Genomic DNA, 23,073 nt, shown 5'->3' with positions numbered 1-23,073 from the left:
ATACATCACAAAAACCTTTAAAAACCAAAAGGCACCACTTTGGGGTCTGCCACACATGTCTCTTAAGTTTTACTAACAGATATTAAGAAGTTTTTTAGTTCTGCTCTGGAAATGAAACACGTCTCTCACTTTTCAGAATAGGTCCAAAACGTTTCCATGGAAACCGAGAAAATAATAAATCACAAAACAAAAGCACATAGCAAAAGGCACCACTTCAGCTTCTGACTGATATATCTACCAAGTTTTGCCGAAACATATTGAACGGTTTTTGAGTTCTCCGGAAACGAAACCCACCCCACCATAAAACTAACACCAACATGTTCCATGAAAAAACAAAAAAATATAAATGCCAACACTCTGTAAATATCAAAAGGCACAACCATAGGCTGAGATTACTATATCTATCAAGTTTGGTCTAGAAATATTGAACGGTTTCTGAGTTATGCTCCGGAAACAAAATGATTACGGACGGACGAGGCGTCGACTATATCCCCCAGGCATGTAAAAATTGATAACGGTACAAGAAGCTACTCCGAAACGTCGCATCATAGAAATAAAGAAGTTGTTATCCAAGTATTATACTTTTCTATCATCCATCAACTTCTAAAATGCCAATCAAACATTTCATCCCTTGTGTTGACAAACGTTGGGCTTCTACAAGACGGGTAGAAACACTACAGACGGAAAGGGAGCATTCACCTGGCCACAGCTCGGTATCTAACTGCTCCAACGGGCAGCTGTTCATCTCACTCTTGGACCCGCATGGTGGTCTTTCAACATATTCAGCATAGATGAACTTCACCTTGACGATCTACTGTTCTGTGTGTCATACGGGACCTGGGTCAATGAAAATGATCCATGCCTGGGTCACAATGTAGTGGTCAGATGGTAGGGTCAGATGGTAGGGGTAAGATGGGAAGGGTCACACGATAAGGTCAGATGGTAGGGATCACATGATTGGGTTAGATGGTAGGGTCACATGACAGGGTAAGATGGTAGGGATCACATGACTGAGTGAGACGGTAGAGTCACATGACAGGGTCAGATGGTAGGGATCACATGACTGAGTGAGACGGTAGAGTCACACGACAGGGTCAGATGGTAGGGTCACATGATAGTGTAAGATGGTAGGGTCAGATGGTAGGGTCACATGACAGGGTATACGTAATATGGTAGGGTCACATGATAGGGTGAGATGGCAGGGATCACATGACTAGGTCAGATGGTAGGGTCACATGATTGGGTCAGATGGTAGGGATCACATGATATTTTAAGATCGTAGGATCAAACAATAGGGTCAGATGGTAGGGATCACATGATTGGGGCTGATGGTTGGGTCACATGATAGGGTCAGATGGTAGGGTCATATGATAGGGTTCTGATGGCAAATTTCAAAGATGAGGTCTAAGGGTCAGAAGTGCACAATAATGCAACAATTTGTCAAACACTTATTTACCCCTCGAAGCACATGGCGTACATGGCAATAGGAAGTCTTCCCAGGTCCTCTTGCAGCATGTGGCCAACAGTGGTCAGTTCCCTGTTGGGGACTGTGTCAAATCACATTCAACTCACACCCTTGTCACACATCTCCCTGTTTTGTCTATATTCATATCAGACAGAACATGAGCACATCCCTTAATCCTGCCGACTCAATAACATAACATGACTCAATAACAACAAAGATCAACTGTGAAACCTTTATTGAACAATATCTCAAGCTGATCAGAATCATCTTCTGTTGACTCTGACCCTCCTGCTTGCATTCTGATGGCCACCACTGTGCCACACTGATGGTTTTTGCAGTTTCCTCTTGTTCTTAACAGCTTTCCTCCACTTTTCCCTATATGACTAACACAAGATAAACACAATGCATTAATGTCAACAAACAATGCCATCCCTACAGTACTGCCCTTACCCCCAATTTGTGCCCCTCGTTTACTGTTCCCCCACCTCCCCTCCAGCCTCCTCTACTGTTCCAACTTCCCCTAGACCCGTATTTTACTGTTCCCCCACCTCCCCTCCAGCCTCCTCTACTGTTCCCACTTCCCCTAGACCCGTATTTTACTGTTCCCCCACCTCCCCTCCAGCCTCCTCTACTGTTCCCACTTCCCCTAGACCTGTATTTTACTGTTCCCCCACCTCCCCTCCAGCCTCCTCTACTGTTCCCACTTCCCCTAGACCCGTATTTTACTGTTCCCCCACCTCCCCTCCAGCCTCCTCTACTGTTCCCACTTCCCCTAGACCTGTATTTTACTGTGCCCCCACCTCCCCTCCAGCCTCCTCTACTGTTCCCACTTCCCCTAGACCCGTTTTTTACTGTTCCCCCACCTCCTCTCCAGCCTCCTCTACTGTTCCCACTTCCTCTAGACCCGTATTTTACTGTTCCCCCACCTCCCCTCCAGCCTCCTCTACTGTTCCCACTTCCCCTAGACCCGTATTTTACTGTTCCCCCACCTCCCCTCCAGCCTCCTCTACTGTTCCCACTTCCTCTAGACCCGTATTTTACTGTTCCCCCACCTCCCCTCCAGCCTCCTCTACTGTTCCCACTTCCCTAGACCCGTATTTTACTGTTCCCCCACCTCCCCTCCAGCCTCCTCTACTGTTCCCACTTCCCCTAGACCCGTTTTTTACTGTGCCCCCACCTCCCCTCCAGCCTCCTCTACTGTTCCCACTTCCTCTAGACCCGTATTTTACTGTTCCCCCACCTCCTCTCCAGCCTCCTCTACTGTTCCCACTTCCCCTAGACCCGTATTTTACTGTTCCCCCACCTCCCCTCCAGCCTCCTCTACTGTTCCCACTTCCTCTAGACCCGTATTTTACTGTTCCCCCACCTCCCCTCCAGCCTCCTCTACTGTTCCCACTTCCTCTAGACTCGTATTTTACTGTTCCCCCAACCTCCCCTCCAGCCTCCTCTACTGTTCCCACTTCCCCATGACCCGTATTTTACTGTTCCCCCACCTCCCCTCCAGCCTCCTCTACTGTTCCCACTTCCTCTAGACCCGTATTTTACTGTTCCCCCACCTCCTCTCCAGCCTCCTCTACTGTTCCCACTTCCCCTAGACCCGTATTTTACTGTTCCCCCACCTCCCCTCCAGCCTCCTCTACTGTTCCCACATCCCCTAGACCCGTATTTGACTGTTTCCCACACCTGCCCTGCGCTGCTCCTTCACTGTTCCCCAACCTGCCCTGCATAGTTCCTTTACTATCCCCTCATGCCCTGCACCACTCCTTTACTATTCCCCACCTGCACTGCACCCTCCTTTACTGTTCCCCCACCTGCCCTGCACCCTCCTTTACTGTTCCCCACCTGTCCTGCATCCTCCTTTACTGCTCACCCACCTGCCCTGCACCCTCCTTTACTATTCCCTGCCTATGATTACACGATGCCATTTAGAAAGTGGTCAAATGCAACGTATGTCATATTTGGGATTTCACTTTCTTAGTAAAGTACACATTCTAGTACTTTTTAGGTTCAGTCCCATCCGGGATTCGAACCTGCACCCTCAGGGCCAGGCACCTAATTGCCAGCGTACAAAGTCAGCCGCCTTACCCGCTCAGCCACCGTGACTTCCACTAGTGGCCTGTACCCTCCTTTACTGTTCCCCTACCTCTCAATACCTTCCTATGCATCTCTGTATTACTGTCCATCCATCAGGCGATGCAACACCTTCCATTACTTACCTCCATCAGCTTTGGTCTTTGTTCCCGCCACTTCTCTTGCACAGCATCAAAGTCCTGTGGTCTCTTGAAAAACTCTATGCCCTCTGGAATAAGAAAACATGAAGTCTTTTCTGCCCCTGTGCAACATTTCAGGTAACACTTTCAGCAAAATTGCAATCAAATAAACAATATTTACTTGTAGAATCAGTTCTGTGCACAAAGTGACTCATGGGGAATGTGCCTACCTTGAAGACGGCGGTCATCTTCAGAGAAGAAAAATGTCCACTTAGTGACTGGAGCCACACCGTAGTTGTCTGTGTGAACTGACTGCACCGACCTATAACAACATCAGTGTTAACTGTCAGCTGCTACAACAATGTATACACTGAATAAGAATGACCTGAACTCCAGACAAATACTGACTTCCCTTGAATACTGAATTAAAGTTACAGCTCTCATCAGGTGACAATACTGATTGATTCCTTCATATGGATGAACAGAAGACATTTGTGTCACTCACCTCTGTTGCTCCTCCTCAGTGTCAGTAGAGTCGTCAGTGACATCAACAGAAAACCGGGACTGCCAAGGATTCATGGCACCAGAGGATACTGTAAACTCATGAGTGCTGGAGTCTGGGATATAAAAACAAATCAGTTGTACATCAACACTGACACCTAACAAAGGCCAAAGTTAACCAGTCAATAATTCAGAATTTTCAAGCACCCAGTTATCATCCCTGACCAACCTCTAGATTGTCCTCTAGGTCTGTACAAGCATCTAGTCAGCACCCATGACAAACCTCTCGATCGGACTCTGGATCTATACAAGCATCTAGTCAGCAACCCTATCAAAACTCTTTTGACTGTGTCCTCCAAAGACCACCATGACCAAAAACTCACCCTTCAGATTCACACTGGGCATCCGTCCAACCATGTCTTCCAAAGACCACCATGCCCAACAACTCACCCTCAGATTCACACTGGGTATCCATCTTACTGGGTCCAAAAAAGGCCGCCATGACCAAAAACTCACCCTTCAGATTCACACTGGGCATCCGTCCAACCATGTCTTCCAAAGTCCACCATGCCCAACAACTCACCCTTAGATTCACACTGGGCATCCATCTTACTGAGTCCAAAAAAGGCCGCCATGACCAAAAACTCACCCTTCAGATTCACACTGGGCATCCGTCCAACCATGTCTTCCAAAGACCACCATGACCAAAAACTCACCCTTCAGATTCACACTGGGTATCCGTCCAACCATGTCTTCCAAAGACCACCATGCCCAACAACTCACCCTTAGATTCACACTGGGCATCAGTCTGACTCTGTCCTCCAAAGGCTGCCATGAGAGAGAAATCGGATGCTCTTTCCTTGCCATCATGTGTCTTGTTGAACACATTCTGGATTGCAGAGCTCACCTCAAAAAAACGTTCCTTGCTGACCTCTGGGATGGCAACTTCTGAGGCCTCATCCTCTCTGCAATACCAATCAAATACAGATCATCAGAAACACAGGCTGCTGATCTCAAACATTACTCAGCACTAATATTTGCCAACATGTAAAAACTTCATAGATAGAGCTGCAGGATACATACAACCGAATGGCATTAGCAGAGAATGTACATTGAGCTTACTTTGTTTTTGCAACTTTCTTTTTCTTAATCTTCTCTTTTGGAGATATCTGCACCTCAAGTTGTCTATGCTGCTCGCATGCTGGATCGAAGTGGAGAGTGCTCATATCCCTAGGGAAAGACAGACACAGACTATAAATAATAACACATGTCAAGTAAGTTGCAGAATACCACAGGTGTCGCACAGACCAAGTGTCTGATAAGTAAGAATAACACAGGTGTCGCCCAATATAGTGTCACCAATAGTGAGTTGCACGGTAGGGTGAATGTTGAGTTGAGCTGATGTTCTCAAACGACATCGAGCATCACTGTGGTTGTCTACCTCAATAACATCAAACAACATGATGGCCAAAGAGTCAGTCAGTGCAGCTGTCAGGAGGGAACTCACTTGAACTTCTTCCTCTGAGTCTCCTGCCTCTGCAGCCTTGCCATGGGGTGCCTCCCAACCACCTCCTCAAGGATACGCAGAGCCCTTGCTCGCTCACTCTCAGCATCGGTATCCCCAACGCCAGCTTCCCCTACAACTACACACAAAAAGATGAGACGCTACAACTACTGACAAAAAGATGAGACCCTACAACTACACACAAAGATGAGACCCTAAAACTATACACAAAAAGATGAGACCCTACAACTACACACAAAAAGATGAGACCCTACAACTACACACAAAGATGGGACCCTACAACTACACACAAAAAGATGAGACCCTACAACTACACACAAAAAGATGAGACCCTACAACTACACACAAAGATGAGACCCTACAACTACACACAAAGATGAGAGGCAATAGCTATCTGGTTCTTGTGCTGATTTGGGAACACTGACTGAATATAGTGCACCACATCCTTTCACTCAAACTACAGGTACAATGTACAACAGCTGAAACACTGCGGTATAATAACACTGACCCTTACACAATCTGCAGATACAGTCTACAACAGCTGAAACACTCTTAGTAAGGACGATAAGGCCGTATACAGGGGGTGTGGTCAAAGCAAGCCCTGTCATTGGTCGACGCTTGCTATCATCCGCCATTTGTATCAAGATTGTTAAGTTGAGTCAAAATCAACTTTCAAACAACTTGTAGAAAAAGCAATAAAGAACTTTTAGGTGACATGAGTGGTGATCGATAGGCCAGTCACTCAAGATTTTGTTTAGATGAAGTTTTAATCAATTGCATGCGATGGTAGCATAGCGATTGCCAAAGCAGGCAGGTGGGGTACAATGAAGTGTCCAACCTTGTCTAGATATGTTGTACTGTGTAGGGTTTCAAGTTGGGTTGGGGTGGCGTGGGGGGGCATCATCTCAAAATTTTGGCATATACTTTTTATAAAAATCTTTAAGCCTCGCAATAAGAGGGACAGTCGTCCTGAGCATCTTAACATGTCAGCTGTATGTGGGAGAAAGGCCTGGAGTAACCAGCAAGCTCAAGTAAGGTGCTGACAGTTGTCCCGAACATGGTAAGATGTCAGCTGTATGTGGGAGAAAGGCCTGGAGTAACCAACAAACTCAAGTAAGGTGCTGACCTAGCAGCAGAATCGAACATGTAAATCCTAGGTGTCTGATGCGCCAAGGGATACAACTCTGCACGGTGAACTTACCATTCTCCTGATCCTCATCACTCTCCACAAAGCGCTCGTCCAAGCGGAACCTTTGATCACTGCCCAGTCGAGCTTGTAACTCCATCAACTGACATACAATGGAGAGTTGTTGGAAGCATATGACAATAGATGCCTTTATTCATCCACATTACAGTGATATATTACTTTTGTATAACCACATGACTGATTTATGTATTGTACAAAAGAGACTGAAAGTCATGGTTTTCCTGCACATGTGAATCCTGAAGACCTGACTACAGTGATCCATACCTTTCTGCCCTTTTCCCCCTCATACTGGGGTCGAACACGGAACATCTTGTCATCCTCATCCTCTGATGATGAACCTGAGCTATCAAACAGGGACATTGGCTTCTGAAACATTAACAACAGGTGCTGTTACAGTGGATACCCTTCATTACATAAGAGAACCTTGAGCGACAGATGCATCTTGTGACAACAGACACTTGTCATTAAAGCAGGTATACCTCATCACATCAAAACATGTCTGACTTACAGCAGACACACACTGGTCTGACTTACAGCAGACACACACTGGTCTGACTTACAGCAGACACACACTGGTCTGACTTACAGCAGACACACATTGTTCTGGCCAGACACTCACACCAAAACACAGACACCAAGTGAACAGTATAAGCACTGACTGAGACAGACGGACGGATGGACGGACAAACAGACAGACCTTAACCCAAGCAGACTCTTCTTCCTCACTCACACTTTTGTCAACATCTTTCTCATCTTCCTCCTCATCTGAAAAAGATGACATCTTTGTGTTCCTGGTGTTGACAGCTGCTTCCGATGTTGCCACTGCCGCTACTGCTGGTGTTTCCTCATCCTCATCATCATCAGAGTCAAACACAATCTTCTTGTTGAGTCTGCTGCCTGAGTCCTGAAACATGTGTCTGGTTACAGCATGGTAGACAGTGTATTGATAACTGGGTTACACACACATCATTTGCACAGGTGAAGATGTTACAATGATCATGTTACATTCATCACTGTTACATGCATAGATGTTACACTGACCACTGTTACAGGTGCAGATAATTCATTGATCATCCTTACTGGTGTAGATGTTACATTGATCATTGTTACAGCTGCAGACGCTAGACTGATCATTCCTACAGGTGTAGATGTTACATTGATAGGTCTGATACAGGTATAGATGCTACATTGATTGGTGTGATACAGGTGTAGATGTTACATTGATTGGTGTGATACAGGTGTAGATGTTACATTGATTGGTGTGATGCAGCTGTAGATGTTACATTGATAGGTCTGATACAGCTGTAGATGTTACATTGATTGATGTGCTAAAGGTGATGATGTTAACCTGATTGGTGAGTTTCAGGTGTCGATGTTCCATTGATTGATATGTAGCAGTTGTACATGTTACGCTGATCATTGTTACAGGTATTGATGTTACACTGATCATTGTTACAGGTGTTGATGTTACATTTATTGGTGTGTTACAGGTGTTCATGTTACATTACAAGTTGTTCACTGGTCACGAGCAGACCATGGGTTTGGGTACCCTCAATGTATATGTTCCCTGAGTCTGAAGGGTGAGAATGGGGGACTCTCAATGTTTATGTTCCCTGAGTCTGAAGGGTGAGAATGGGGGACTCTCAATGTTTATGTTCCCTGAGTCTGAAGGGTGAGAATGGGGGACTCTCAATGTTTATGTTCCCTGAGTCTGAAGGGTGAGAATGGGGGACTCTCAATGTTTATGTTCCCTGAGTCTGAAGGGTGAGAATGGGGGACTCTCAATGTTTATGTTCCCTGAGTCTGAAGGGTGAGAATGGGGGACCCTCAATGTTTATGTTCCCTGAGTCTGAAGGGTGAGAATGGGGGACTCTCAATGTTTGTATATGTTCCCTGAGTTCAAAGATCAGTGTAACATCAAGGGTACCTCAACTCATGGTCTCCCTGAGGGACCAGTGAACACCGTATTTATCTTAGCGAAAGCCTCAATGTTAATTTTGAACTGTGTGAAGCGTGAGTATCGGATCATACACTTCAGCAAACCTGTGTGAATGAAACGATTTGAATCTTACTTCTTGCTTTTTTGTCCCTTAGGTATTGTCTTAGTAAAGTCGCTGGGATGTAATTCCCCTTCTTAATATTCACAGGGACTACATTTGAACGTTTTGTCAAAATTTATTCAGGCAAATAGTCATCACTAGATATGTCAGACGACTCAAGAAAAACAGATTTAGCGTTATCTCTCTTCCATTGATTTGCATTTACAAAACATCTGTAATTTCTGTGCATCATACATGATGTAATGTTATTTGAGATAACTACCATGCAGTGCTGAATGAGTTGCTATTGACTGTCGGGCATATTGCAATACACCTCATTTGTACACGGGGTGCATTGAAAATAATATACGAGTGTTCAGCCAATCAGACAGTAACATTTATGTGTGAGGTAAGATAATTTACATTGATCATTGTTACAGGTGATGTTAAATCGATAGGTCTGTTACAGGTGTGCATGTTAATACATAGTTCTGTTACAGATGTTGATGTTACTTTGATAGGTGTTACAAGTGTTGATGTTACATTGGTAGGTGTGTTACAGGTGCAGAAGTTAGATTGATTGGTGTGTTACAGGTGCTGACGCTACAATGATCATTGTTACTGGTGTACATTGTACATTGATCATTGTTTGGTTTGTTGATGTTACATTGATAGGTGTATTACAGGTGTTGATGTTACATTGATAAGTGAGTTACAAGTGTTGATGTTACAACAGTGTGTTACACCTCTCACTAAACTCCAGGCTGAGACATACCACTAGAGCAAGAGCATCCTGGATTGCAGCTTTCCGATTTTGTATCTCTCTCTTTCTCTCTCGTATTGTCTCCAAACGGCGTCGGTTGTCATCGATGTGTTTGTCCATCAGATTCAACAAGTCTCTGCCAGTATTGTTAACCTCTGTCCTGCTTTTGTCAGAAGATTTCTGAGCATCTGTAACACACTGGCACCCCTCCGTCTTCCTGACCTGTTTGTCAAATTCCGCCACTAACTTCGCTACACCCGGAACCATGTTTTTTTTCTGTTTGGAAGATCTGACAACCTCACCACTAACGTCACACTCTTCTTTCGTGGACATTTTCTGTTTTTTTGAGGACAGATATTCCTGAGAACTGTCACTCCCCCCTCCGCTGTTGAACCCTGGTTTTGGGTACACTATCCTGCCAGCATGTACAGAGAAGCCACAGGAAAACTCATCCACTCCTGCCCTGAAGCAGCTGATGGCAGCAGGTGATGCAGCAGATGTCATCTTGCATGGATCAGCAGATGGGACTGCGGACTTTGAAGACTTTCTGAAACTAGACAGAATCTCATCTGTATCTGCTGACCCAGTGGAGTCACTGTCTTCAGTGTCCATGCTTACTGTATACTGTTTAATTCTGTTGTTGTCTCTTCCTTGTCTGTGGTCATCCCTTTGATCCAACACAGCTCTCCCTCGGAACTCTGGAATTCCTGACCTCCACCTAGGCTGGTTTCTGTCTGAGTCTTTCTTGTCCCTCACATCTTCATGACTGGAGCTGCCAAAGTTCCTGTCCTGCCCACCCTCAAGTTCCATGGAAGAGTCTTCATCAGAGGAGCTGTCTGACTCAGAGTCATCATGACTTGACTCCCTGTTAGAACAATCAGTTGGTCTGTCACCTCCCTTCCTTTGTGATGCTGTCTTCTTTTTCATGACTCTCTGATTGTCCCCACTAGTCTTGTCTTCACTTGCAGACACTCCACTGTCAGATGTTCCACTGCTGAACTCACCACTTGAGGAGTCTGAGGCTGATGACTTTATGCTTAGTTCAATGGGTGTCCGATATGTAACCTGCTTGCCATGAGAGCGTGGTTTTGCTCCCTTCTTCTCGGCAACATGCACAAATGATGCTGACTTTACATCCCCAGTTTCACTCTCACTGTCAGAACTGTGGTTGTGTTTCTGGAACCTTTTGCTTGGCTGCCGAACTATGTTTGTTTTCTTTTTGATAGCTGCCTTTAACTTGGTAGAAGCTATGATTTCATCAGTATCAGCAGATTCCTCATTGGAGGAGCCTTCCTCTGGAGCCATTATTCTGCCCAAGGAGCCTCTTCCTCTGCTGCCACCACTTTGCTGACCCGAAGCCACTGTGTTGTTCTTCACTGTCCCATCCTGGAGCAGAATCTCAAAGTCATTGGCTTCTGTCATGACTTGATCATACCTGTGTTGCTGCTGAGCAAGGAAGTCCACCACCATCTGTCTCCCAGCTTTCTTGCTCCTCTTGTGCTCCACCTGAAATTCACCTTTCCTCTTCCGAGTGATGTCGGAGTCCTGGCTGTCGATACTCCATGTGAGACTGCCCCTCCCCTCCTCTGCCACATCTTCATCCTTCAGTTTCTTCAGGTTGTGACACAACTTAGACGGGTCAACGCGAACCATCTGACAATCATAAAACCTCATATTACGACATTTTTGTCACCATGAAAGACAAGAGTTCCAAATGTACAAATATGTAGTTTTCATGATAAAATTTATGTTTTGTACTTATTCTGGCTCCTGCTTTATTGTTTATCTCCCCTTGTTTATCACAGTCAGTGGAAACTTGAATCCCTTCAAATTCCCTAGAAGCAAACATACAATAAGTCACCTTCAGCCACCTACCTTTTCCCCACGTGACCATATACATACCCAATCACTCTCTCCGATATATGCCTCCACACAAGCCTACAGGGAAGCTGGAGTGGTGAGAGGGGATGGTTGGGAGGGCTTCATCTCTTGAGTCAGGATAAGTATAAAGTATCAGTTTTATCGCAAAAATGACATATTTTTCCTTATCCTGACACATGCTTTATTGCCTACCGAATCCAATGGAAAAGGTGGCAACCAAAATCAGTTGCAGGATCTTCGTCTGGTCTATCTTGCGTAGTACTTCTGATAAAAGACTGAAGCAATTTTTTATCACAAAAATGACATATTTTTCCTTATCCTGACACATGCTTTATTGCCTACCGAATCCAATGGAAAAGGTGGCGACCAAAATCAGTTGCAGGATCTTCGTCTGGTCTATCTTGCGTAGTACTTCTGATAAAAGACTGAAGCAATTTTTTATCGCAAAAATGACATATTTTTCCTTATCCTGACACATGCTTTATTGCCTACCGAATCCAATGGAAAAGGTGGCGACCAAAATCAGTTGCAGGATCTTCGTCTGGTCTATCTTGCGTAGTACTTCTGATAAAAGACTGAAGCAATTTTTTATCGCAAAAATGACATATTTTTCCTTATCCTGACACATGCTTTATTGCCTACCGAATCCAATGGAAAAGGTGGCGACCAAAATCAGTTGCAGGATCTTCGTCTGGTCTATCTTGCGTAGTACTTCTGATAAAAGACTGAAGCAATTTTTTATCGCAAAAATGACATATTTTTCCTTATCCTGACACATGCTTTATTGCCTACCGAATCCAATGGAAAAGGTGGCAACCAAAACCAGTTGCAGGATCTTCGTCTGGTCTATCTTGCGTAGTACTTCTGATAAAAGCGTTCAGACCCTTCCAAGCTATGGCTAGAGTGTCAACAGCCCATGCTAGTGGATCGGGCACTGGTGAGATGAATGTCGTCACCTGATTGCTGAATCAGATTGCAAACAGATTGATGAGACTGTTTCCATTGTCAACTGGAAGGCTTCTGCATGAAGCATGTGCTCTGTGGCTGATCAGTCTAGATAAGGCATCAGCTTGGATGTTCCTTACTCCTGGTATTTGGCAAGCCCTGTATTTGGCAACCCTCAAGTTGATATCTTCCATGATGTTGAATAACTGGAACGTTAATTGCATTTGGGGCACTGATCTGGTGGACCTTTGCAGGTTGATATATCAGGCCACTGTCAAGTTGTCCATGTGTATCACCAGGGCTTGATTCTTTAGTTGCGCTGTCAAGCGTAGGAGTACTTCTGTTACTGCTGTCAGTTCTAACTGGTTGAAATGGATGCTCCTCTCGTCTGTCGACCATGTGCCTGCAGTCCATCCTTGGGGAGATGCACCTCTGTAAAGATAAAAGATTTCTCAAAGAGGTTCCGCCACAACCATTTAATCTCACCATCCACCACAACAGGTAAAGCTTCAGATGTTGTGGCAGGTTGAACTTCTGCGTATCATTGAGATGTGTTATCAGGAAGTGCTGTAAGGGTCTTAACTACAGTCTTGCTCTGCATGTAAGATTCTGTATCGACGTGAGTAAACTTAGATGATGCTTCTACGCTCTGAGGTTTAAAGAATTGCTGACAGGTTCTGGTATGGATGATTGTATGTTTCTCCATCGGTTGTCTGAAACCAAAACTCGATATTCTGTAGTCAGAAATCTGATGCCCAGGAACTTCAAGTCTTGAGACAATTCCAACTCTGACTTCATATGATTCACCAACCAACACAACTGAGTCAATAGGTAGATCATAATCTTCAGCTGTTGTTCGAGTAGATCAGCTTCTTGATGTGCCTGTATACCATCATCCAGATAAAAGGCAACACGTTTATCTAGAACTTCCACAGTTGCTTTCTGTAGTAACATGTTGATAGCTTCTAACAATTCTCAGTAAGTCAGGATATGTGTTGACCAACAGCCAAATGGGCAACAGGGGCATCGACGTCAACTGGATCTTGTAGCTTCTCATGAAACCGCTACGGCATAATCATCTTGTAATATTCTCCAATTCTTCCAATACAGCACCCCAAATGGGTGCAGCCTGAGGAAGTGCAGATCATCCACTCCTCTTCTGGAATCGTCTTAGGATTATTCAGACATTTAGGAGCGCCTCGTTAATCAGTCTGGATCTTGCTGACCTGAAGAAGGCCATCTAACATCTTGTCTTTGACTTGGTAGCTTTGTGACATCACACCAGAGGTCAAGTACAAAAACCTCATCTACCAGTAGCATCTTCATAAAGTGTTCCATGTTGTGAGGTCTAAAACTTTTGGACTAAACACAATAGTAAGTTGTCCCTGAGTCTTCAAATCTTACCAAAAGCTGCCTTCAGACTGTCGGCTACACTGAAGATGAGCTTCATCAGCGGGATGGTGAAACACTCTAAGCCATCGTTCATCATGCAGTATGTTTCGGCTGGGTTAAATGTCTTCATTGGGGATATAAGGAGGCTGTCAGCCACCCAACGACAACTTTTCAGCATCAGTGAAGATCTATGCCTTGTTGCGAAGGAGTTGTTCCTCTAAAACCACCAGTCCCTGCTGCAAATCTTCAGTGTTGAGAAAACTCAATCTGTACAATCTGACATCTCAGATGATGACATGACAATCTGTGCGGTCATTCTCGTCTTGGAGCTGCCAGTAATCTGTCATCTTATGTGAGATACAATTTATGGTTAAAATTTACAAATTTTAAAACTTATCCTATCTCACATTTTGGATTATCCCACTCTTGGCAGGATGGTTGCAGATAAAACTGACAACTCTGCAAATATAAGTATGCACAACACAAGGAGGCCAGGAGAAGCAGCATCTCCTGATATGCTAACTCCACACTTGCGATGGATCACTTCAAATAACACCATGGCTTACACAGCACAAAAACTTTAAGGAGTGTCAGCTCTCCTGATTTAATGTGGTCGTCAGCTGCAACTTTTGATACACAAAAGAACGTAGTTTGGAAAGTAAACCCTGCCACCACACGATTTATCAGGTGACCCCATTCATCTGGCCAGTCCCTGCTTCAAAACTACCCCCCACAGACAAGCTGTAAGGCACTGAAAGAGGGAAAAGCCCGGTAGCTCAGGTAGTTTATCGTTCAGTACCAGTCTCCCTAACTTACCAAGGGAGAGAAATGACTTAGGAGAAGAATGCTTCGAAACCATATAGGTAATCAGAAATCAACACTTCACTGACTTCAATTGCTCAGAGAGTAGAGGTCAGTAAGCAGAGTGTCGATCATCTCTGCATGTAACACAAGACTGGCCTCACAGTCTATGAAGTCATAGCTATGACAGTACAGACATGCCCTAGTTCCTGAGGTGAGAATGATCTAAGCCCAAAAGCAAAAAAATAAAAGGGTTACATTAATACCCTTATTGGGTACAGAACAAAACTAGAAAAGAAGAATTATTTCATCTGCAAATTCTGTTTGATGACAATTTCTGCACTAGGACCAAAGGACCACATCTGTTTCCGAGAGATTCCGAGAGATCCGGTAGTGTGAGGTGAACATGGTATGACTACCAAAAGCATCCCTCCATGATGGCCTGATGGGAAGCGACCTAAAAGTGAGCTAGTGGAGCTGCGATGCGATGTAGTAATGCCAGTAACAACACACTTGAATAGGTCTTAGCTGTTAGCAACCAATGTAAATGTGCCAAACGTGAATATGGAGCGTGAGCAGAGATCCATGCAGCTGATCAAAGTGCAGATGAGCCCGTAGTTTAAGCCGATCGGGAAGTGGTACCGAATCTGTTTCAGTTTGAAGATCTACAACGAACTCCTGATCGGGCAGTAGGCACGACCAAAAACAGTGTCATCTGCTGAGTTACACCCAGTTCAGTAGGATGCGAGGGAAAAGGGGCACTGGCAGAAAAGCATTGAGGAATGGCTAGGGCATCATGACCCCTAGCAAGATGGTCCAGAATCAAAAACACAAGGCAGGTGATGGTTGAACCGGGTGCCAAATATGTCATCAACAGAAGACAGATGTAGATTCCACTCCGTTGGGAAGGGACGACTCAGCCAGGATAACGAATCTGGAATAACATTCTTTGCCCTTAGAATATGGTTGTCCCAAACCAATATGTTGAGAGAGTCTACCAGGTCAAAGAACTGTTGTGTCCCCCACAAGAGTCGAGAAGAACCCGCTGACCCCAACCAGTTGACAAATATCACCATACTGAACTTGAGAACGATGGTGTGGCAAGCACAGTCTGCAAGAGACCACCACTCTGCCACTGATCAAGAAAGTGAGCAGCACTTCAGCATAGAGACGTGTCCACGTACAGGTGGTGAGATGTAATAACTGGTGCTAGGCAAACTCTGATGCAAACATTCAACTCTTCCATCCACTACAGGAGACAGGGATGGAGCTCCAAGGGTAGAGTGATCAGAGCAAGCATTTCACTCGCTCTGATGTGAGGAGCTAGAAACAAGTGCAACGGGCAAAGTTGATCCCTAAAGGTCAATGCTGATAGTGAATGCCCTTGAACTGATCTCCCAGTTTGATAAATCATGAGTAGAACAACAGACACCATATCAAATTTGGGCTGAGGCTTCTCGTTGCAGACCTCATGTTGACAAGTAGTCCAAACTTGTCTGTATACTTCTCAAGAACCAGAGAGAATGGAAAGTAGAGCCCGGGGTTGGCTGGAGATTGGCCCAGGGATATATTGAGTAAGAAGTACCGTGGATCATACAACAGCCGAATGCTGAGCGGGATACTTTCTGTGATCTGGACGTAAACTTCCAGGAGCTGAAACCACTTGGACAGATTGTCAAACTCGCCAAATGAAATACTGGTCCGCCAGATGGAATGAAAAAAGGTAGTAGATTCATTCCGCCGTAACATTCAGAACATTCATAAAACTGATGAAATGGCAGGAGAACCGATGCCTGTGGACTGTCTGGACATAACTGCAAAGACCTCTGAACTGAGGGCTTTTCTTACCAATGTTGAAGCCAAGTAGCTCCCGGCTGACCGGCAAATCTCGACGGTAGTCACTCTTACAGGGAATGGAACCGAAGATCAGTTGATGGTTGGGATAGTATTTGTTTCCTTCAATCACTGGATGTCCATCTCAGTGCTTCCAAAAAGGAAAATTTTACAGTAAACAAAAAATTTACCGTCATATGCAAATGCTAAAAAATGGACAACACGGTCGTCAGTTAACCAGACGAGTCCCAACTCCTAAAATCCAGATAAAACGACACCTGTTACTAGACAAGGCATCATTGCTGGTACCATGTACAAAAAAATAGACATCGCTATCCAGGAACTTGCCGATGATGTAGACGGAAGGTGATGCACATATTGAAACAGGCTAAGAGTACACCATAACGCTGTTATGAGTAATCTATCAAGAACATCGACGTCTAGTGTCTGGAATAAAGGGTGAAGGAACGGTTCATCAGCGAGCATCGAATATCCCAATGGGTGAGATAAACACGTAGCCTGGAGCAGCACATAAATTATGCTGGTTAACCCCACCGAGAGAAGTCGAGTGACCGGCTGGCTGAGACAAAATCCCATGATGTACTGATGACAACAAAGTCTCCCCCACAAGTGGCACACTTGGCAAGAGAGACTCTCCCACTGGGAACAGAGGTCGCAAAGGAGACAAGTGTCGAACAGGTAGCATGCGATGCACTGAATGCAAGAGCTGAACCGAAAAGACTGTGAGTAAGCATCGAACAGGCACACTGTGAGTAAATGTCAAACCGGCACACTGTGAGTAAGCATTGAACCGGCACACTGTGAGTAAATGTCGAACCGGCACACTGTGAGTAAGCATTGAACCGGCACACTGTGAGTAAATGTCGAACCGGCACACTGTGAGGAAGCACCAAACCAGGAACAAGCGGTGCTCTAAATAAAAGCGCCGAATCTCGAGAAAGCAGTGGTCTGTATAAATGTGTTGAATTGGGAGCATGCTGCACTCTGCAAACAGGTACCTGTCCCTATGTAATTGACGTTGAAGAGGTAAGTGACGCACTTGAATCACGCTGTGGCCCATAACCAGATAGCAGAGTAACGTGCTGCACTTGACACCAGTATAGTATAAGAAGTAGCTGTGGAAACCATCCAAGTAGAAAGCACCGGACTGACCCACGTACTCTATGAGAAAGAACTGATCCTGGTACTCTGTGTTGTTGTTAACATTACTCTGGTGTTTGTTAAAACAATCAATTTATGTATACCTCTTATCATCTGGTTGTATTCACTCTTAGCTTGATAACGATGTAAGAACATACATCGAAACATTGCTCTTTCGATAAATAAATGAGAAGTTGAAAAGGAAGGAAGGAAGGAATGTAAAATCGCACAGATCATCACGTGATCATCCAAGTGTGCTGCAAGGTTATAGCAATGATTGATAGGTGCTGATGTCAGGTGGGAGCAGAGGTCAGGTGGTCAGAGGCCAGCAACATTTGATTCAACTTAGCTCACAGCATGTTTCCACATAATGTCGTAGAGGAAAAGGAGAGTTATATAACATGAGATAGGAAAAGTTTAAAAATATATTTGTTTCAATTATGATGAATAATACACTAATAAAGGCATTCATGGCAGAATTGGGGCTACATATATGAAAATAAACTAAAGATAAGCTGTGAAGGCATCGCTCAGGCGATTAAAGAGAGTGAATTTAGGCATGTGTGTGGTTATGTGGGCGCTTTTGGCGTAAAAAGAAAGGTGGCGTGAGATGAGTGATTGCATGTTCCCTTCTTAGGAATTTGAAGAGATTCAAGTTTCCACTGACCATTCAAAAGGAAGGGGAGATAAACAATAAAGCATGAGTAAGGATAAGGAAAAATGTTGTGTTTTATAATGATTTAACAGCTTGACATGAGATGCCTATCATGAAGGTGACATGCAGGCCAGATGTATCCATCTTGATGCAGAAACGACTACTTACACCCAGCATTGTTGTGGGATAGCACTAGTTGCCCTACCTTGCTCTGATTTGGCTTCTTCAGTTGGAGGATAGGGAGGACACGGCCGTACTTGCCAACCACCCAATTCTGGAAAATATAAATGCAGTAGTTACACTGGATCTTGGGAGTTCCTTGCTAACAATATAATCATACATATTTTACTAAATTCATTTGAAGCATTCTACAAGTTTGTGAGTCTACAACAAAAGATACAGTTTTATGGAAATTGACGACTATAACTATGAATTGTGTACTTATATACTTATATCACTGAAACGAAGACAAGGACAAAGGCAAAGGTTCTTGAAGTGGTTTGCTTGTAGTCATGTAGGCATGCACCCTCGTGCATGGACAGCATTTAGGCAATTGGCATGCCCCTCACACACGGGCACCATGATTTTCCAAAACCAAAAATTGCAAGAGCAGACAAAAATGAACTGTTAAAATCTAAATATTTTAGAGATTTAAATACTTGCCTTACCATAGGACTTATGCATATTACCTCTAGCTCCACTTAGATGAGATCAGACAGTCATTGATTCACCATTCCCATGAATGGCTACCTCATGTATCGACGAATGTATAGTCATGGAAGTGGCGTGATCTCCTGAACCTGCGGACCTTTCAAAATTCACTTTTACTGAAGAGAAACCCAGTCCGAAGAGCCCAGAGAGGGGAGAAGCATCCAGCGTTGGGAGAGAAATCAACGTCCTATGGTAAGGTAAGTATTTAAATATCTTAAATATTTAGATTTTAACAAATTTTTAACTTACCTTGCCATAGGACTTATGCACAAGGCCTTGACAGTAGGTTGGCGGTGTCGGGCTCCAGAGGACCAACCAACTGACTCCAGCACAAGTTATGCAGTCCTGGTTTCTGCCTCGAAGGTTGTAGAACAATATTGAGATCCCATACTGGAGGGCGAAATCTCCAACTTGAAAGCCTTTAACACACCTGTAAGTTCTGGAACTTTAGAAACTTGCCTGTCACATTTGACAGCTAGAACAGAGTTCAGAGCTGCAAAATACGTTCCGAAAATAAGTACTTCCCTTGTGATGTCAAGAAGAATGGAGGAAAATAAGGAACTCAGCAATAAATTGCGGTGATGCTGATAAGGGATCTTGAGACTTCTGACCACAGAACTTCTCAAAGGATGTCCACTTATTGTCATACAAAGATCTGGTAGAGGTGCGGTGAGCTTGAGCGATGACTTCAGCTACTCTGGTAGAATATCCCTTAGCTCTCAATGCCTTTTGTAAATAATCCATCCGTGCAGATGAAACCTCATCGGGGCTGGATGTAGCTGATGACTGTGAGGGTGCCACAGTAGGTTGGGCCACTCTGGTAATTGAAGGATGTGCCCAGCGGCGAGTTGGCGCAGCTCTGCAAACCACGACCTGGTTGGCCACCAGGGCACAACCAAAAGCAGACGAATCCTCTCTGTCTGTCAACAGTGAGTCCACCAACAGAGGTACGAATGTAGATGCGGAGGTAACAGGACCCTCACTTGTAAATTGTCCCGTTGAATGAAAGGTAGAAGAAACCATTGAAGCGGCCAATGCATGAGGCGACCTCTGAGGGTAAGGTCTTCAGCCGAAGTCAGGAGACGCAACAGAAACTGCCACTCTCTGAGGGTCAGAGGTTGAGAGACCTATGCTCGCAAACTTGAGAATCTTCTCCCAACAGACAGGAAGGACTTTGACCAAGCTGGAATGTGTTACAAAAAAAACTCCGATAAACGTCAGTTCTTGCAACGGCACTGGATGCGACTTTTCGAGGTTGATTATCAACCCCAGTTGCTGAAGAAGGCGAGTGGTGAAGTCCACCTGTCTGTGAAGCAATTGAGGCTTGAAGTTGTTCAGGAGGCACTCGTCTATGTAGGGGTCGAAGTCTATCCCTCTCAGATGCAGGAATCTGATCCTCTGATCCACTCAGAGAAGTGATCCTTGTAAACAGCCACAGGGCCGAAGAAATTCCAAACGAGATGACCTTCCACTGGTGAGGACCCAGTCGTGTACGTTCCCATCTTCAGCGGTAGGAATAAGGATGCTTGCCCTTCCCCCTGCCGGGAGTAGAGGGGATGTCCTGCAAACAGTCCTGGGGCCTTGCTTGGGCGTCTGTATCTGGGCATCCACGACCTTGTCCTCTGGCAAACATGGATCTAATGGACTCTCTGCGGGGGACATAGCGACGTTTCCCTCTTCCACGAGATGACTGCCTTCCGCGAAAGGCAGAACTCAGAGCCTCAAAGGTGGATAAAAACACTTCCATGTTTGTAAGCTCAGCATTTTGGCGATAAATCTCTGGAATTCTGTCGTCAAACAAAGACCTTGACGCAAAGTGAGCCTGTTGCCTTTTGAACTCTTCTGGCCACGTGCACGGGTCCAAGTAGTCAGTATGTCGCACTGTGGTGGTCATCGCTAATGCCACATGCAAATGAGCAAGTAGGTCGTGTAGAACCTTGCCTTGCCATTGAAATAATGCTTCAAAGTGATCGATCCGAGAGGAATTATCCTCTGTGAGGTCAAATGCCGCTGCTGAAGTAGCTGAATCTAACACCGAAACTGGCTTGAGCATCCGTCTTAATTCCGTATCAATGGCTAGTAACTTGGCATCTTGTACCTTGTGAGACGATGACATGGAGCTAGATAAGCGCTTCAGGGATTCATCATGAGCCGCTCCCGAATCTGCAAACTCCAGACTATGTACTTTGTATTCCGATTTGCAAGATTTAGGCACTCTAATTGTCGAGTTAAGTGACAACTTGGCGAAGTGCTCATCTAATGACGCGATGGCCTCAGCTACCATAAGGTGCCGTGGCAGAAGTAACTCCGGTGAAAGTCGCATAGCCTTCGGGTCCGACGACTCTGACGGTGGTGAGGGTCAATCCGGCAGTCTGTCAGCTATCCATTCGTATATGGCAGAGGGAGGAAGATAAGTACCACCATCATCAAAATCTTCCGATGGCTCTTCGTTACAATCCGGGGACAAAAAATATTCTTCAGCGTCATCCCACGATACAGACAGTGGTTGAAGATGATGAGAAGAGGATGACGGCACCGTACATTGAGGCAAAAGGCGCAGACTGCAAACACTTCCCAGCTGGTTATCTAGAACACCAAGGATGGGGAGAGCGTCGGGAAGACCGCGACCTGGATCTATACTAATGCCGATCCCTATCAGCTGGAGACCTGGACCTAGATCTTGACTGGTGACGACCGGAATGGCGAGGCGATCGAGACCTCCGACGGCAGGGGAGCTAGAGTGCGACTTTCTGGTACGTCTGGAGCGTTCCACTTCAATGTGCCGAGCTCATTCTTTTCAAGTCCACCTCTCGTGAGGAAGATATACACGGGATGCGGTATCCAGAAGACATCGGTGTCGGCATCGGTGTCGGCATCGGCGTCAACAACAGAGTCAGCAATGGCGTAGGCGTAGGGGTAGGCCTTGGCACTGCAAAAGGCGCCAGTGTCGAACTCAGGCTCGAAGTCAGGGACAGTGTCAGTGTCGGTGTCGTCGTCGGGAGAGGGGTCTGAGTCGGTGTTGGAACTGGAAACACAAGAGAAGATCTAGATGCCGAATCCATCCTGAATCGATCCGGGATGACACGCCCCTGCAGCAGGCTGCAATAAAGACCTAAGCATCTTCTGCACCTCTGGGTGACTTAAGGCATTGAGGCGAGATAAGTCCACAAAGGATTCAGAACGCTGCAGCTCCGGAGAATGCTGATCACAAGTCGAGTCTTGTGTAGATTCATGCGCTGTCGGCTGTCGCTCTGGAGTCACCTGGAGAGACGATCGGGACCCTAACAATGACGCTGGTGACAACATCTTCCTGCGCCTCTGAGAGAAATGCTTCCTTCTCACAGTAAGGTCAGCCTTGAACTCTACCGTTGGCAGCAATGTAGACAGTGCTGGTCAAGCGAGCAGCAAACGGAGGCACAGTCTGGACACCAGGGGTGGGGGTCCTTTGCTGACTTTAAGACTTCATACACAGTACAAAACATAAACGTCTACTGCAACATACAAACAAGCGAGAAAACTTATAAAACTCGCCTAGTAAACACCCCTACATGAAGAATGCGACAAACAGCCCTGAAAGAAAAAAATAAGCACACCCAGAGGTGGGGCAGCAACAACAAAGATGGCTGCCCCCGCAACCAGAAGCATGCCATATCAGAAAAAACAGGAATACATACAGCAAATGGATAAGCCATGAAGAAAAACAAGTATCAGATGGTGTAGGAACTAACCAAAGTTATGTACACCAAGCGGAGACCACACAAAAATAACAGAGATGTGAGAAACCACCCACATCGAAAAACAAGTATCAGATGGTGTAGGAACTAACCAAAGTTATGTACACTAAGTGGAGACCACACAAAAACAACAGAGATGTGAGAAACCACCCACATCGAAAAACAAGTATCAGATGGTGTAGGAACTAACCAAAGTTATGTACACTAAGCGGAGACCACACAAAAACAACAGAGATGTGAGAAACCACCC

General features: G+C 45.2%; 1 protein-coding gene across 4 annotated transcripts in view; it reads right to left on the bottom strand.

Annotated features, from left to right (window-relative positions):
• Positions 1-1,683: 1,683 nt before the first annotated feature.
• The window catches only part of LOC137295710 (nucleolar protein 8-like), a 55,656-nt gene continuing 34,266 nt past the window's right edge, over positions 1,684-23,073 (bottom strand). For 2 of the 4 annotated variants that reach the window (XM_067827222.1, XM_067827223.1), the window contains 12 exons: positions 18,584-18,652; positions 9,723-11,363; positions 7,606-7,812; positions 7,173-7,274; positions 6,903-6,990; positions 5,684-5,819; positions 5,299-5,406; positions 4,960-5,141; positions 4,181-4,292; positions 3,906-3,997; positions 3,682-3,764; positions 1,684-1,848 (listed from right to left, as the gene is read on the bottom strand). In XM_067827222.1, coding sequence (XP_067683323.1) covers positions 1,729-1,848; positions 3,682-3,764; positions 3,906-3,997; positions 4,181-4,292; positions 4,960-5,141; positions 5,299-5,406; positions 5,684-5,819; positions 6,903-6,990; positions 7,173-7,274; positions 7,606-7,812; positions 9,723-11,363; positions 18,584-18,652 — 2,940 coding nt within the window. In that variant the 3' untranslated portion in view covers positions 1,684-1,728. The remainder of the gene's footprint in view (positions 1,849-3,681; positions 3,765-3,905; positions 3,998-4,180; positions 4,293-4,959; positions 5,142-5,298; positions 5,407-5,683; positions 5,820-6,902; positions 6,991-7,172; positions 7,275-7,605; positions 7,813-9,722; positions 11,364-18,583; positions 18,653-23,073) is intronic. The other 2 variants (XM_067827224.1, XM_067827225.1) reach the window with 1 other exon arrangement.

The sequence above is a fragment of the Haliotis asinina genome, chromosome 9 (genome assembly GCF_037392515.1).
Source record: "Haliotis asinina isolate JCU_RB_2024 chromosome 9, JCU_Hal_asi_v2, whole genome shotgun sequence".
NCBI classification, from domain to species: domain Eukaryota; kingdom Metazoa; phylum Mollusca; class Gastropoda; order Lepetellida; family Haliotidae; genus Haliotis; species Haliotis asinina.
The sequence above is the reverse complement of the archived record's forward strand: the minus strand, read 5'-3'. Positions and strand labels throughout refer to the sequence as shown.